This window comes from Amphiura filiformis, chromosome 8 (assembly GCF_039555335.1).
Source record: "Amphiura filiformis chromosome 8, Afil_fr2py, whole genome shotgun sequence".
Classification (NCBI taxonomy): Eukaryota; Metazoa; Echinodermata; class Ophiuroidea; order Amphilepidida; family Amphiuridae; genus Amphiura; species Amphiura filiformis.
Genome location: NC_092635.1, coordinates 39,364,604 through 39,378,870, shown reverse-complemented (window position 1 = coordinate 39,378,870; position 14,267 = coordinate 39,364,604). Strand labels below are relative to the sequence as shown.

General features: G+C 36.6%; 1 protein-coding gene across 3 annotated transcripts in view; it reads left to right on the top strand.

Moving 5' to 3' along the window:
* LOC140159007 (ras GTPase-activating-like protein IQGAP1) overlaps positions 1 to 14,267 on the top strand; it is a 142,563-nt gene that overhangs the window by 20,858 nt on the left and 107,438 nt on the right. For all 3 annotated transcript variants that reach the window (XM_072182316.1, XM_072182317.1, XM_072182318.1), the window contains exon 5: positions 13,632 to 13,709. In XM_072182316.1, coding sequence (XP_072038417.1) covers positions 13,632 to 13,709 — 78 coding nt within the window. The remainder of the gene's footprint in view (positions 1 to 13,631; positions 13,710 to 14,267) is intronic.

The following is a 14,267-nucleotide window of genomic DNA, read 5'->3' as shown; positions in this document are numbered from 1 at the left end:
ACTACACATATGCCTAGCTCCTGGGTGGATCATTAACAGTTTAGATTTACAAACATTGTTTTGAGAAAAGTTCATTGATAGAATATAGTTTTATATAGTGACATTTCCAGTTGCAAATTAATTGCTGCTAATTTGAAATAAATTTACATTAAGCGATTTAAATGACTTCAGAAAACTGAAAGGAACTTTGAAAATATCAGAGTGAGATTTATACAAAATGTATGCTAACTGCTTTGACTGAAAGTAGAACTGTATTGACCAATACAATAGGATTTACATTTTGCACCCAGAGGCCACCAAATCTAGATTAAATGCCAATAAGATACACTTATTAAAACAGGCTTATAAGAACATTACTAAGTATAATAATACAATAGCTTTAATAATTAAGTATTTCACAGGGGATACTAAAACAATAGATTCAATATATTCAAAAGTCGAGGACATAACAATTGTGATTGTGTGGCCAGCTAGAAGTTTAGCAACTTATCTGGATTGTGTATGACTGTTCTATATTTTAAAAGTATTTTGGTTCAAGTCAATACAAAAATGTAATAATTGAAATAAAGCAGATTAAAGTATTTTAATACTCACATTTTGTATCTTTTGCACTAGTTGCAGTAAGGCGTGGTCAAACCATTTGTTGTTAGAGTAATTGGAATCAAAGAATGTGACTAAATTATAGCTGGTGGTTTTGAGATAATTTTTTAAAGCCATAGTGTACCAGGGTTGTAGCTACAGGGTATAACCTCCTCCCTAAAAAATGTTGCTTTGTTGGTCATTTTATGATGTAAACTAGAGCGGTTACCGCACCATAGCTGAACCATGGGGCTTTGGCAGTATATTGTGGTACATGTATATACATGTATATCACCCACCCCTTTATGACCCCTTAATGACCTTAAATGAATATTAAATTATTTTAAACATGTTTAGAATGTCATAAGGATCATTGCATTTAAATATCAGCTCAATTGGAGCATTTTAAAAACTTGACATTTGACCCCTTTATGACCCCTTAACAACCTTAAATGAATATTAAATTATTTTGAACATGTTTAGAATGTCATAAGGATCATTGCATTTAAATTTCAGCTCAATTGAACCATTTTGAAAACTTGACCTTTGACCCCTTTATTGACCCCTTAATGACCTTAAATGAATTTTAAAATATTTTAAACATGTTTAGAATGTCTTAAAGATCATTGCATTTAAATATCAGCTCAATTGGAGCATTTTTGGAAACTTGACCTTTGACCCCTTTATGACCCCTTAATGACCTGAAATGAATATTAAAATATTTTAAACATGTTTAGAATGTCATAAGGATCATTGCATATAAATTTCAGCTTAATTGGAGCATTTTTGGTTAAAATGACCTTTTTTGACCCCTGTGACCCCTTGGATGACCTCTGACGTTAGGAAATATTTTTATCATATTTACACAGCCGTGACTAACGTCACGGCTGTGTCTTTTTTCTTACAGGTTCTTTGCACAGCCGCTATCGGCGCTGTGCATTCTTTTTTCCGCGTTCTTTCTTCTTTCTTGTTTCTTCTTTCTGTCAACATCATTAAATCAGCCATCGTAGCCACATGCTTTCAGCCATGTTGATCATAGTTGGTCACTAGGACTATTGGGTGGTGCCACAGATGTCACATGATGAACTTCCGATCAAATGTCATCCACTTCCGGTCAGTGGCCAAAACCGTGATTTTCACTAAAAATGCTTCTTCTTCCACATTTTACATAGCACCGTAACGTCACTTGCACACATGCATCGCCTATTACCAGTGTCTAAAAGTCCTTCACAGAATTGGGATCAAAGGTCATTAAGGGGTCACTTCCGGTAAAAGTATGAAAAATTTGTAAAAAATATTCAAAAAAATCACTGTATTTACAAATTACATAGCAGAGAGTCGCCATTAGCACATATGCATCGCTACTAGCCAGGGTCTTTAGGATGCCTACAGTTTTGGGGTCAAAGGTCATTAAGGGGTTACTTCCGGTCAAAAACCAAAATTATCAAAAAATTTTTTTATTTCAAAATGTAAACAGACCAGAGTAATATAACCATCATACATGAATCAGTGTTACCTGATGTATGCATGGTATTTTTATTTTGGGGGTCAAAGGTCATTAAAAGGTCACTTCCTGTTTTTAGCTAAAGAATTTTTATCTCGACAACTAAACATAGTAGAATTTTTTTATTAAAATTAGAACAATGCATTTTGTCGGTGTACATTAGGTTTTTTTTCCATTGAGGTCAAAGGTCATTAAGGGGGTCAAAAGGTCAATCATAAATTTATTAAAAAAATCAAAATCCATGTATAAGTTCCGATTAAGCTGAAATTCACCAGGAATATTCCTTATGACATCCTAAGCACTATGGAATATTTTTGCGGGGTCAAAGGTAATTAAGGGATCACTTCCGGTTCTCACAGATTCGGGGTCATAACTCATTTGTCACTGCTGGCTGTGCATGCTCATGATCGCATGGCTAACATAATCAGATCTCGTTCTTTCTTCTTTCTTCTTTCTGCCGACCACTACATTTGCTCTAGCACTTACATGCTTACACCGATTTTGACCTAACTTGGTCACAACCATCATTGGCCATGCCCCTACATGTCACATGAAACTCGTGGGGTCAAAGGTCACGCAGGGGTCATAGGGGTCAAAAGCGTGATTTCAACTCAAAATGCTTCTTCTCTCACAGATTACGTAGGACAGTGACACCACTTGCACACATGCATTGTTATTATCCAGTGTCTATGGGGTCCTCACAGATTTGGGGTCAAAGGTCATTAAGGGGTCACTTCGGTATAAAACGAAAAAAACTTCAAAGTTTTTTATTTGCTAAGAAAAACATATGACAGTAAAGGTATGTTCACACATAAATTGTAGTTACCCTGTGTATATGTGGTATTTTTTTATTTAGTGTCAAAGGTCATTAAGGGGCCACTTCCGGTATAAAACGAAATACCTTTAAAATGCTTTTTCTCCCACAAATTACGTAGGACAGTAACACCACTTGCACACATGAATTGTTATTACCCAGTGTCTATGGGGTCCTCATAGATTTGGGGTCAAAGGTCATTAAGGGGTCACTTCCGGTGTAAAACGAAAAACCTTCAAAATTTTTTTTTGCTAAGAAAAACATAGGACAGTAACGGTATGTTCACACATGAATTGTTGTTACCCAATTCATACGTGGTATTTTTTTTTATTTGGGGTCAAATGTCATTAAGGGGTCACTTCCGGTCTGAGGCGAAAAGCCTTCAAAATGCCCCTTCTGCCACAAATAACATAGCAAAGTTGTGCCACGTGCACCCATGCATTGACATTAGCCAATGTCTATGGGCGTTTTCATATATTTTGGGGTTAAAGGTCATTAGGGGTCAAAACACGGCTGTGTTCGTGGTCTTAGACCACAGCTAAGTCTAGTCTTTACTTCTTTCCCTTTCATTTGACACCATTTGGGGGTTCATACCTTCGTGGCATTTAAAGATATGTCCATTTCAGACCAAATGGTTGGTAAGTAAGTGAGTAAGCAAGCAAGCAAGCAAGCAAGCAAGCAAGCAAGCAAGCAAGCAAGCAAGCAAGCAACATACACTCATATAGGCTGAGACCATTTCATGGTTCAGCAAAAACCATTGGTGTAAAAAAAAAGTGTTTTTTTTTTCAACTTAAATTTAACCTAATTTTATGGACTCGACCAAATTTGTTGTTTTTGTCTGGTTAACAGCAATTTTGACATTACACCATATTCAGATAATTTAGGTCCCCATCACACTCCATGATAAAAAGGCAGTAAAATTGACTTTATCATGTTATTTCGGCTTGAAATGGACAGAAACCTTTCCTGAGAGTTATTACTTATTATTTCAGCATTTTGAATAAAGAATAACAAAATTTTAATTTGATTTAAATATTACATTTATATGGCTCTAAACCTTGATTGTGCATATTGATAGAGATTTGAAAAAACAGAACAAAACAAAAATTTTATAATATTTTTGTCAGTGTCTACAAATGTATGTGGTTGAAGAAAGTATTCAAATTAACACTGGTAAAGCTTTTTACTGACAGACAAGCGGACATTGAGAAATGGGCTGAAGTATGTTTCACCCTGAACATACCCCTCTAGTCACGTACCTTTCATACTTCAATTAGTGCTGTGTACTACAAGTATAAACATGCCGCTACTGCCAACATCAAGACAATTCGCCTGCTTCAACATGCCAGATTCATTGGGCAACAAACACTGTGTTGCTACAATTTTCCAGAGGTATACACTAAGATCCACAACATGCTCATCTATCAGGCAAAGTTCTTTATCTCCAATACATTTACACATTCATTTAATGACCTTTGAAAATTTGGGTACAAAAACTCATACTTTGCAACTTGAGGTCAAATTTTGCACTATGCTTGTTTAATTGAGGTTATTGAACTATGCCATTGGGATGAGGCCATTGTTGTCCATAGTGATAGCGAACATCGCATCGAGACAGAGGCAGGTGGTGTCCATGTAGCACTATTTCCAGCAGTTACACAAGCATTCAATATCTTGATAATTAGGTGTTTTTCTTGAATACGGTTTGATTGAAAAACATTTCTCTGATTGATCAGTTTTAAAAGCAGCTATATAACCCCCATATTAAACAGGAACTCAGCTCTTTGAAACCTCAAAAACTTGACTTGGCAAAATGCAGGAAACATATTGGGTCAAGTAAGTCTCTAAGTCTAATGTCTACAAAATAGCCTAAGTGACTAGCAAGAGTGACTTTCTGAGATGTGAGCCCATTTGTGCGGTAAAGTCTTTTATGGCAACCCTCTGCATCATTTTCATTTTGTAAGCAAAGCATGTTTGCAAGAAAAGAGCAAAGTACTACTACTAGGATATAAAGTGCAGGAGCCAGGAGTTCATTAGCGCTAGCAAATTGTATTAGACATGAATTGATAAATTCATGTGATTGGTCGAGTCGAGGGACAGAAGCCGGGGGAGGGGGGGTTAAAAATGGAAATGGAATAGCTCTTTCATAATACCCATCGAATATGGCATCGATCATGCCACTGTTTTTCCATGGAATAGCTCTCTGAAAACAAAATTCTTATGAAAGTTGCAGTGTGCGGGAAGAAAAAACACTGTTGCTTCAGTTCTCCTGCCATGTTTTACTGGTGCAAATATTGAAATTTTTGCACACTTCAGGCAACAACTGACAACCCTGTACAAGTCCGACCAACCCAGATTTTGCATTTTGGAGATTTGCTTTTACCTGTATGAAATTAAAACGCCTGTTTTTTGGCCGAAGTTGATTGCTTTTGACTGAAGTTAAAAAAGAAAATTTTAAGTGCATCTTGTGGGGTTCCTCAATCAAGATGCAGATAACATAGAATCAACCGGGCTCTAAATTGCAGATATTATATCTCATACCTTCTCACCACACAGCTAGCATGAATGTATGAAGGGAAGATCTACAAGCTCAGTGTGTGTAAAATTAATTGAATTGATTGCATTGATTGCCGCAACAGAACTAAGTAAATGATTTCCTGCTAGTGAAGGTGGAAATATAGATCGCCAATATGTTAGCATTGTATGAACTCGACTGCATGTACACAAACATACACCCTGTTACATTGTGCACATATTACTTGTTGTATTAGAGGGAAATGACAGCATCTTGAAGTGCCATATTTCCCGCTTGGATATATGCATGATATGTTGATGATGAAATTGTCATTGAAGACTGGTGGCAGTGGCGTAGCATGGGTCATCACATTGGGGGTGGGGGCACCGACCATGATTGGGGGGCACCGGGTCTGATTGGGGGGGGGGACCACAAGCCATTTTTCGGCAATTTTTCTATGGGATTTTTAAAATTTCAGATCGATGGGGGGGCACATGCCCCTGTGCCCCTATGATGCTTTCGCCACTGACTGGTGGGAATATTAGGATTCATTGTCAGAGATATTCTTTGGGAAGATATATTCTCTCGGTTGGGGTTGTTCCATCTATTGCACTTACCCACGTCTCTCGTCTGTCAAAGGTAACACCTTCGCAAAATCCCTATTGGTTTGTACAGGGCCTTTCAGTTCAAGTCAATTGTCTCAGCATAGAAAATACCAATTTGCATTGTATTTGGTAATTACTCAAAGTTGATTTCCCTGATAAGGAATCGCACTTTTGGAATTGTTTCATCCAGAGGTATTTATTTTATGGCATGTTTTGTGATTTCCCCCATTGAGTGCAACTTTAAGTGTCCCCTTCGTGTCCGAGGGGGCGAGATGGAACAGCCAAATCTCGGCAAGAGCAACCAATGGGAAGAAGCAATCTATCATAAGTGATGTCATGCTGTCTGACAGAATTGGAATCCATGTATTTTCCCTCCTTTTTTGGGGGGGGGGCAAATTTTACAGTTCTTAAAAGTTATCTACCGTATTTCGTCAAATAGTCGCCCCCCCTCAAATAAACGCCCCCACCACTTTTTTTCAACCAAGATGTTTCAAAAATTCCGATATTTCCATGCTATCTTGTGTAGTAAGCTTACCAAGTTGCTCACATGGTTGATAATATATAGCAGCAATAAATGGCGAAAATCTGCATCGGCAACCCGGAAGTGAACCAAAAGTCAGTGTCAAAAGTTCATAGTTCGTCATTTTAGCGTGACTTTTAAGCTTACCTAATGATTTTAACGGGAATTGTCGTGCTAAAATGACCTCTAATAAACGCCCTCCCTTGGGAAAATGTAACGCCCCAGGGGGCGTTTATTTAACGAAATACGGTATATTAATTTGTTTCATTTTGCCAAGATTGAACTGTTTTGTTTGTTTTGAAATCACAATTCTAAGCTTCCTTATGTGGAACTACACGCAAAAAGGGATATATTTGAAAGACATTAGGAACGAAGTGTGTTTCTGCATGGGACAACAGGATTAATGATGATACATAGCCTTAAATGTTTTAATATCAGTAGCGATGGACAAATTTATGAAAAATATTTATCCAAGAAGTAACAAATGGATACCTATTATACTAATATTGCTTTTAAAAAGTCGGCAAATTTTTCACCAAATATCTGAATTTTAGTTTATTAAAAATGTTCCATTGCATTAGCTCCCTGAATCATTTTGTAGTATGTAATCAAATCATGTATCTATAGTGTCAAAGTTGTAAGTCCAGCTCTGAGTCCTGAATGCATAGTGCTTCATCAATTCTTCAGCAGCGACCTACTTGAGGATGCTGCAAGGTTATGGGCCCTGGGACAGACTACATACATTGTAGTAAAATATGTGCTAATTTGTATGTAGTTCAGTACCATGCTGTTGTAAATACATTGTACATGTATACAAGTACCCAACGACAAGAGCCCTACATTTGCAGAAGACTATGCATTTTCCCAAAACAAGGTATAACTAGAAGAAAGGGTGCTAGAGGTTGAAAACAATAGTTCATAAATTAGCTTCGTTCCAATAAATTAGAATGCATACATGCTAGCATTCAACATTTCCTGTGTGTGTGTGTGTGTTTTTGGAGGGGGAGGGGAGGGTGCATGTTTGTGTAGGTGGTGTACCGATATAAATTGTACATGATCATGTTTATGGGGCTATGGAGGCATAGTGACGGTTGTACTGTCCAAGTAAGATTTATGAGCTAAACTTAGGATAAAATTAATTTGCAATCTTTTTTTTATTACAAAGTTTGATTTAAAAGATATAGGCCTCTAATTAATATTTTCTCCCCATGACTAGTTTTTCAATTTACGATGTGTATTGCATGGTTATGGCCTATTATTAAATTTGTAGTTGTCACCCAGTCTGTGCACCCAGGCACTGGAAAACTGATATTGTCCTAAAACAGTACTTCGTGCATGTAAAATTAAAATTTTACAGTAATTATTTTCCATGTTGATTCATGCTTGAGAAATCATGCAAATCCGGCTTTCTCTCTTGTGATTTGTTGCTTGACATGTTCCATGACCCATGGATAGGTTTGTATATCAATATTGCTGCAATGATGATTCAACCTTGTACATTATCAATACTGACTAGACAATCAATTTTAGGGTTGCAACTTGTTCACCATGTGTACATCTTTATTATCTGAGGAGACCTTGGCGTACTTTTAGTTAACCTATTGTTGTTGGATTTTATTGTTGTTGCATTGTTATTGTATTTGATAGCATTGTGACATCAAGAGAATGTTTTGTGATACTGTACATAGATTTAATTGAGTTATAATGAGCTATTGAAGACTGGGGTGGTGGGGGGGGGGTCTTCCTGCATGGGTTGCAAAAACAGCAAAAAGTAGGTACAGAGAAAGTCAGCTCCGCTACATGTAGTATGCATGGCAAAAGCCCGGGGGCAAAAGACTTGCCATTTCAAACATGAGTAGCAGTATTTAGAGTGCATAGAAACCTGTAGCCAGATTTTTGTGGTGGAGGATATCCCGGTCCCCGCACTCCGTGCATCCGCGGGTATTCATGTTCGTCGAAAATTTCACGAAATAATGGGTGTTTTCAGATGAAGAAACGCGATTCGCGAAACACACAAAAAAGGGGTGTTTTTTCAAACCACGTGTTTGCAAAATTGAAAAAAGGATATTTTCATCGAGCAGCCTACGCGTTTCTGCCAGAAAAGGGTATATTAGAAATATCGTTCGCGTTTTAGCGAAAATAGGGGTATTGTCGAAGGGCAAATAATTCACGAAATCGCTAAAAAAGGGGTGTTTTTCCCCTAAAACTTCGCGAAATGAGATGCAAAAGGGGGTGTTTTTAAAGTTCACCGACAAGCATGAATACCTGTGGATACACGGAGTGCGGGGGCCGGGGAGGATATCTATCAACTTTTCCCTACAAAATTTTATTTTCCCCGAAAAGTGAACTTGTAAAGGAGTGTTGTTGAATGTTTTGACAAGATAGCAGGTAGAATGGTAGAAAAATTATGTAAGTTGCCCTGTAAAAATAAGTACGTTCTTTAGCATGTTTAGATAGGAATGTTAAACTGCAAGGACAAGGAGCAACAACCTGTGCATTTTCTCAAGCATTAAATTGATGCTAGATTAAATTAATCAAAGTGGACTTCACTCAGTCAGGTTGCAACTTGCTCTGAAAATTGACAGCTAGCTAAGTTCACTAGTCTAGGATTCAAGATATAAAATAACACAAGATGTTGTCTCATCCATTGAACTAATAGGCACTCATTGGACAGTACACTGAACTGTCTTTCATATTAAAGGTATGGTCACTATAATATCACATAACCACTGGCATGTCCAGGAACTTTTCCTGCGGGGGCTCAGCCCTCTTTCAGAGTTTATGCAGGGGGCTTAATGGCTAAAATCGCCAAAAAATGGCTGATTTTACATGATTTTTAACAAAGTGAGGGGGGCTTCAGCACCCAAAGCCCCCCTGGGAGAATGTTATGATCCCATTTACAAAACTTATGTGGCATGGAAAAGGTTAGGTTAGAACTGGCTCAGTTCTTCTGATTTTGATGCTCTCCTTGCGCATGGCTGCGAAGCCAGTCAAGTCTGCCAGAGTGACACGAGTGCATTTGGTTATTGCCAGGGACAGGGAGGGTCTGTTACAACTTACATCAAACTCTGGACCAGTGCTATAGTTTGTTTGGCAAATCAAAAAATTGGCGAAAAGTAGGTTTTTGTTCCTGCACACATCAATAAAGTTTCACATGTTTACGTGTACGTCAGTCACGCATTATGCATCGAGCAACTAGCATAAGTGCTGTGCCCAACTGCACGCTGAATGTACACAGTCACCATTCTACAATAGTTATATGTGCTGTTTCATTTTTATGCCAATTATAAGCCGAACAAACTATAAGTTAGGTGGGACGTGTTTAGGTTTAGCAATGGTGGAACATTTGTTTTTAGGTGTGGACATTTCTAGCTTTATATAGCCACTGACTTTTCATGATTATTTAAGTACCTCCTGACAGTTGAAGCATAGCATTGTTGTGTCATTTTGTAGTTGACACCTGCTGACCTTTACATTATATTCTATCAGGGCAAGGTATTTTGGGAGCTAGAGGGGATGGCATTGACCCCATTCAGGTCATGATGTGTTACATACATTGCATTGAAGGTGGTAATTGATGACATATGTTTGGGATTGTCCAAGTGCATGATGAAGCTGAAATATCCTCAACATGCTCAATACCATGGGTCAACATGTATGTCCCTGCATTCATCCATGATTCATCTTTTTTGTACCAGTAGTACAGTATTTTATTATTTTGGAAAACTTTAAGGGACATAATTATCCACCATAAATCAAACTCTCTGTTATAAGAGAACTTTTAGAGAAGATAAGATTTATTCAGGATACATGTGTATAAGCCTGGGGTTCCCTAGATGTGCATTTGTGTACCAGTGCAGGGGGGGGGGGGGTGTCAGCTACAAATTTCAGAAAGCATAACAGCATTTGTAATTGTTACTGTATAAGTGGTAATTTTCGCGAGGGTTTTATTTTCGCGAATTTCGCGATTAGAGCTCCAACCGCGAAAATAACACCTCGCAAATGTATGCAATAATGTATTTCAAGTATAGGGAAGGACTGGGCAATCGCGAAAATAACATTCGCGAAAATGTGTCTCTCACTCCAAATTGCGAAAATAACTGTACACGAAAATTACCACTTATACAGTAGTTGATACAGAAGTTACAGCTCAATTGTATCTATTTTATTGCCCTGCGGTTCGTGCCTAAAAGTGTGAAAATAGAAATCCCTTCACACTACATGTATGAGTATTGAGTAATAAAAATATTGGAAATATGTAAACCCATAATCTCATATTGGTGAATTTGAACTTGTTCTGAAGATAGCTTTGTTTTGTTTTCAATCTCTTCTTACATATTATTGACAATAACATTTGGATTTGCTCCTGGGAGGTGGAAAGTCAATTTAAAAAGATGTTGCATTTTGAAGTGTGAATGGTGTTTTGAGTTTCACAATATTTTACTGTCATGGTTAGAAACAAAGTGTGCAATTTTAATTTACCCTACATTCATTCTTTCACTGGATGTGATGGTACAGTGAATTGCACAATTTCATGTAAAATACTGTAGGCAGACCTGTATGCAAGATTTTGTGGGGGTGCAAATTTTGAAAAAAAAAGATGACCTTTTTTTTTGGGGGGGGGCAGTTTTGTGAAAAATGGACCTTCTTGACCAAAAATGCATTAAAAATGTGATTTTATTTTCTTGGTATGCTCGCAAATTGAGATAATTTGATACTTTTTTTATACTTTTGCAAATTGAGGTAGAGGTACAATAAAATGTATGCCTATAGTAATCATGCAGTTGTTTGAAATGAACCCCTCTAATAGGATTTTTGATTGTGAACCATTTTTTGCGGATTTGTTCGTATTTAGACACTTTGAAAGTCTGGATTCCAGCAATCATATATTGAAATCAAAAAGTCCAGAAATCCTAAATCTGTAGCCTATTGAAGCAATCCTATGTACATGTAGAATAAGTGAACTGCTATGGACAAAATGTGGGATGTTTCTCAGTGAGTCACTAATTAGGTACTTGGATATAACCTCACTGGTTTTATTGTCAGACAGATAATAAACTTGTATCTATGTAAATACCACTAATCATTGCATGGCAGTGATTTGATGGCCATTTGTTTCTGTGATTTGTTTTGGTATGTGGATGTATAAGTAGTGACCAGAAAATAATTGGTGTAATTTGATAAAGTTTATTTACTTGTTCAGATAGTTTGAATACAATTGATTGACCATTGTCAATATAAGAATGAAATGAAATTCCAATTCATAATTAGGACTAAGATCAAGGTAATAGAGTAACATTGTTTAAATTTTAAATGCTATTGATTTTCCAATATGAATCTAGAAATAATTGACACAAACATAAATTGACACAAACATAAATTAACATGATCTGACATGTGCAAAAAGACCAGACAAACTGCATGTATTTTGCAGAAATGTTTTTTGGTTTTATTGTCATATTTTTCATGGTAAATTTTAGAACTGAATTGAAAAACCTAGAACCACTTGTCCTATTGGTTCGATTCAAGTTCAGATAGTGGCATCAATGCTTTTTTGTGGCTGCGCTGCATGCGTGCTAACAAACCGCCCTTATTTGGTTCTAGTATGCTCTGCACAATTAATTTTACGCTCATGATTTGATACTGCGGCCAGCGAAATACGCACATACGTCACTACCGAACTTGAGGTGAACCAAATTATAGAACCTAAAGTTCCGAAGTTGAAATAAAAATACAAGAAAAGAGTATCTTAATTTTACTTTCATTTGTATGTGATGTCAAAATAAAATACATCATTGCTCCTTCTCACTAACAAAAATTGAAATGATCTTGTCAGTTGTCGTTCATTTTGAATCTACTTGTTAAGATCAATAGTAATCAGAGTCAGGGGTTGTTTTTCAAGCGCAAGTCATTAATCAGAGTAGCTCATACAGTAAAGTAAAGAAGCGCTTGCCATATATCCTGAAAGATTTCAATTTCATTTTCAAGGTATTCATTCATCCAAACATATAGGGCTACTATCCAAATATATAGGACTACTCACATTTTTAAAGTAAAATGTCAGTTCTGCAAAGCTCTTTGGATGGTTCAATTTTAAGCCTGGGATTTACTGTGCATGAAAATGTATTTGAATTATTGCCAATTAGAGATAGTTTATAGCCTGTGGAATTAGTCATAACTTCAGATAATGATAGATATTGAAATGTTATATGTTGACTTCGCAGTGGCGCATGAATGCTGCAATCATCTTGCAAGTTGCAAATTATGCGCATTTATGGCTGAAAATTATGATATTCAGACCAGGATTCTTGTTGTAGGTAATGCAGTTGTAGTGTTGACACTAAAAAGTAAAAGACCTACCTAAGCATCACTAGACCTTTAACCCATATGGCAACATGGAGTGTCAAAATGGGAGTTTTGGGATCCAGATAGCAAGGTCTACAAGGGCTCTTCATAATCATGATAATAAAAAAGTTCAAATATGTTAAATTGGACATGTTAAATTGGAAAAATATTGATGTCAGAACTCGGAAGTGTACACAAGCTTGGGTTACAAATGCAGGTGGATTGGTAGAATTAATAACAGGCATAGAAATTTGTCGATGTATCTGAGAATCCATTCACAAATGTTAAGATTCTCATAAAATGCTGTTGCTACATTGTAAAATCCAAATGGATTTTTGCAAGGTTAAACAAAATTCTATCTTGAACAGGCTTTGAGTTTTAAAAAATTGAGGAGTGTGATAAATAGCACTCCTCAAACTTGTGAGGAGTGCTATTTTGTGAATGAGGAGTGTGATTATGCTTAAATGTGATGTAAGCTTAAAGATTAAGGAGTGTGATGAATCGCACTCCTTATGATCACTTAAGGAGTGCGGAGGAGTGTGATCTAACTTGCACTCCTCAAAACTCAAAGCCTGCTTGAATCAATGAAATGGTTGTGTTTCACAATCACTTGTTCCTGGCTTCAATGTTACTGGACAAATTCGGAACACTTTGAAGCAAACACTTTTAAGTATCTTACACTTTTAAATTGTTTTTGCAATTTCCTACACCTTTAATTAAATTGTGTTTTGCATTTTCATTACTTGCAGAGTAAAGGACTTCACTTTCGACACACAGACAACATTATGCAATGGTTTAGATCCATGGAATCAATTGGCCTACCTAAAGTAAGTACACAAGTTTTTCAAGTGTGTGGCGAGACATTATTAAGAGCTTTTCAGGTTTTTATTGAGTTTTGTGGAATTAGATCTGTATAAAAGTAAGAGAATATGTTGTGAAATATAGATATGTTTGAGATTTTCACTTAAATTGCTTGCTAGAAAAAGTACAACCTGATGAACAGGTGGTATAGGCCTTTCAAGACACAGTTTCAATCCTTGTTGTTGAAAATAGCTTTATTCAATTGAAATTCATTCAAATCAGTTCTTTTTGAAGCAGTATGAATAAGCTTGAGGATTGCAAGACTATAAATTTGGCAAGAACTAAATACACCATTTGCAATAGCTGCCAGGTGTTAATATTTTAAAATGTGTACAAAATAGAATGCAGAAATTGTCAAATGTGTATGTGGCAGCTATTGCAGGTATGGTCTTCTTGCACAAGCCCTTGAATAATCAATTCTCACAAAGATTACCCGATACCAGTATCATTCCACATGCATCACTATGGACCACTATGGCTTCATCCCTATGGCATAGTTCAATAACCTCAATTAAACAATCATA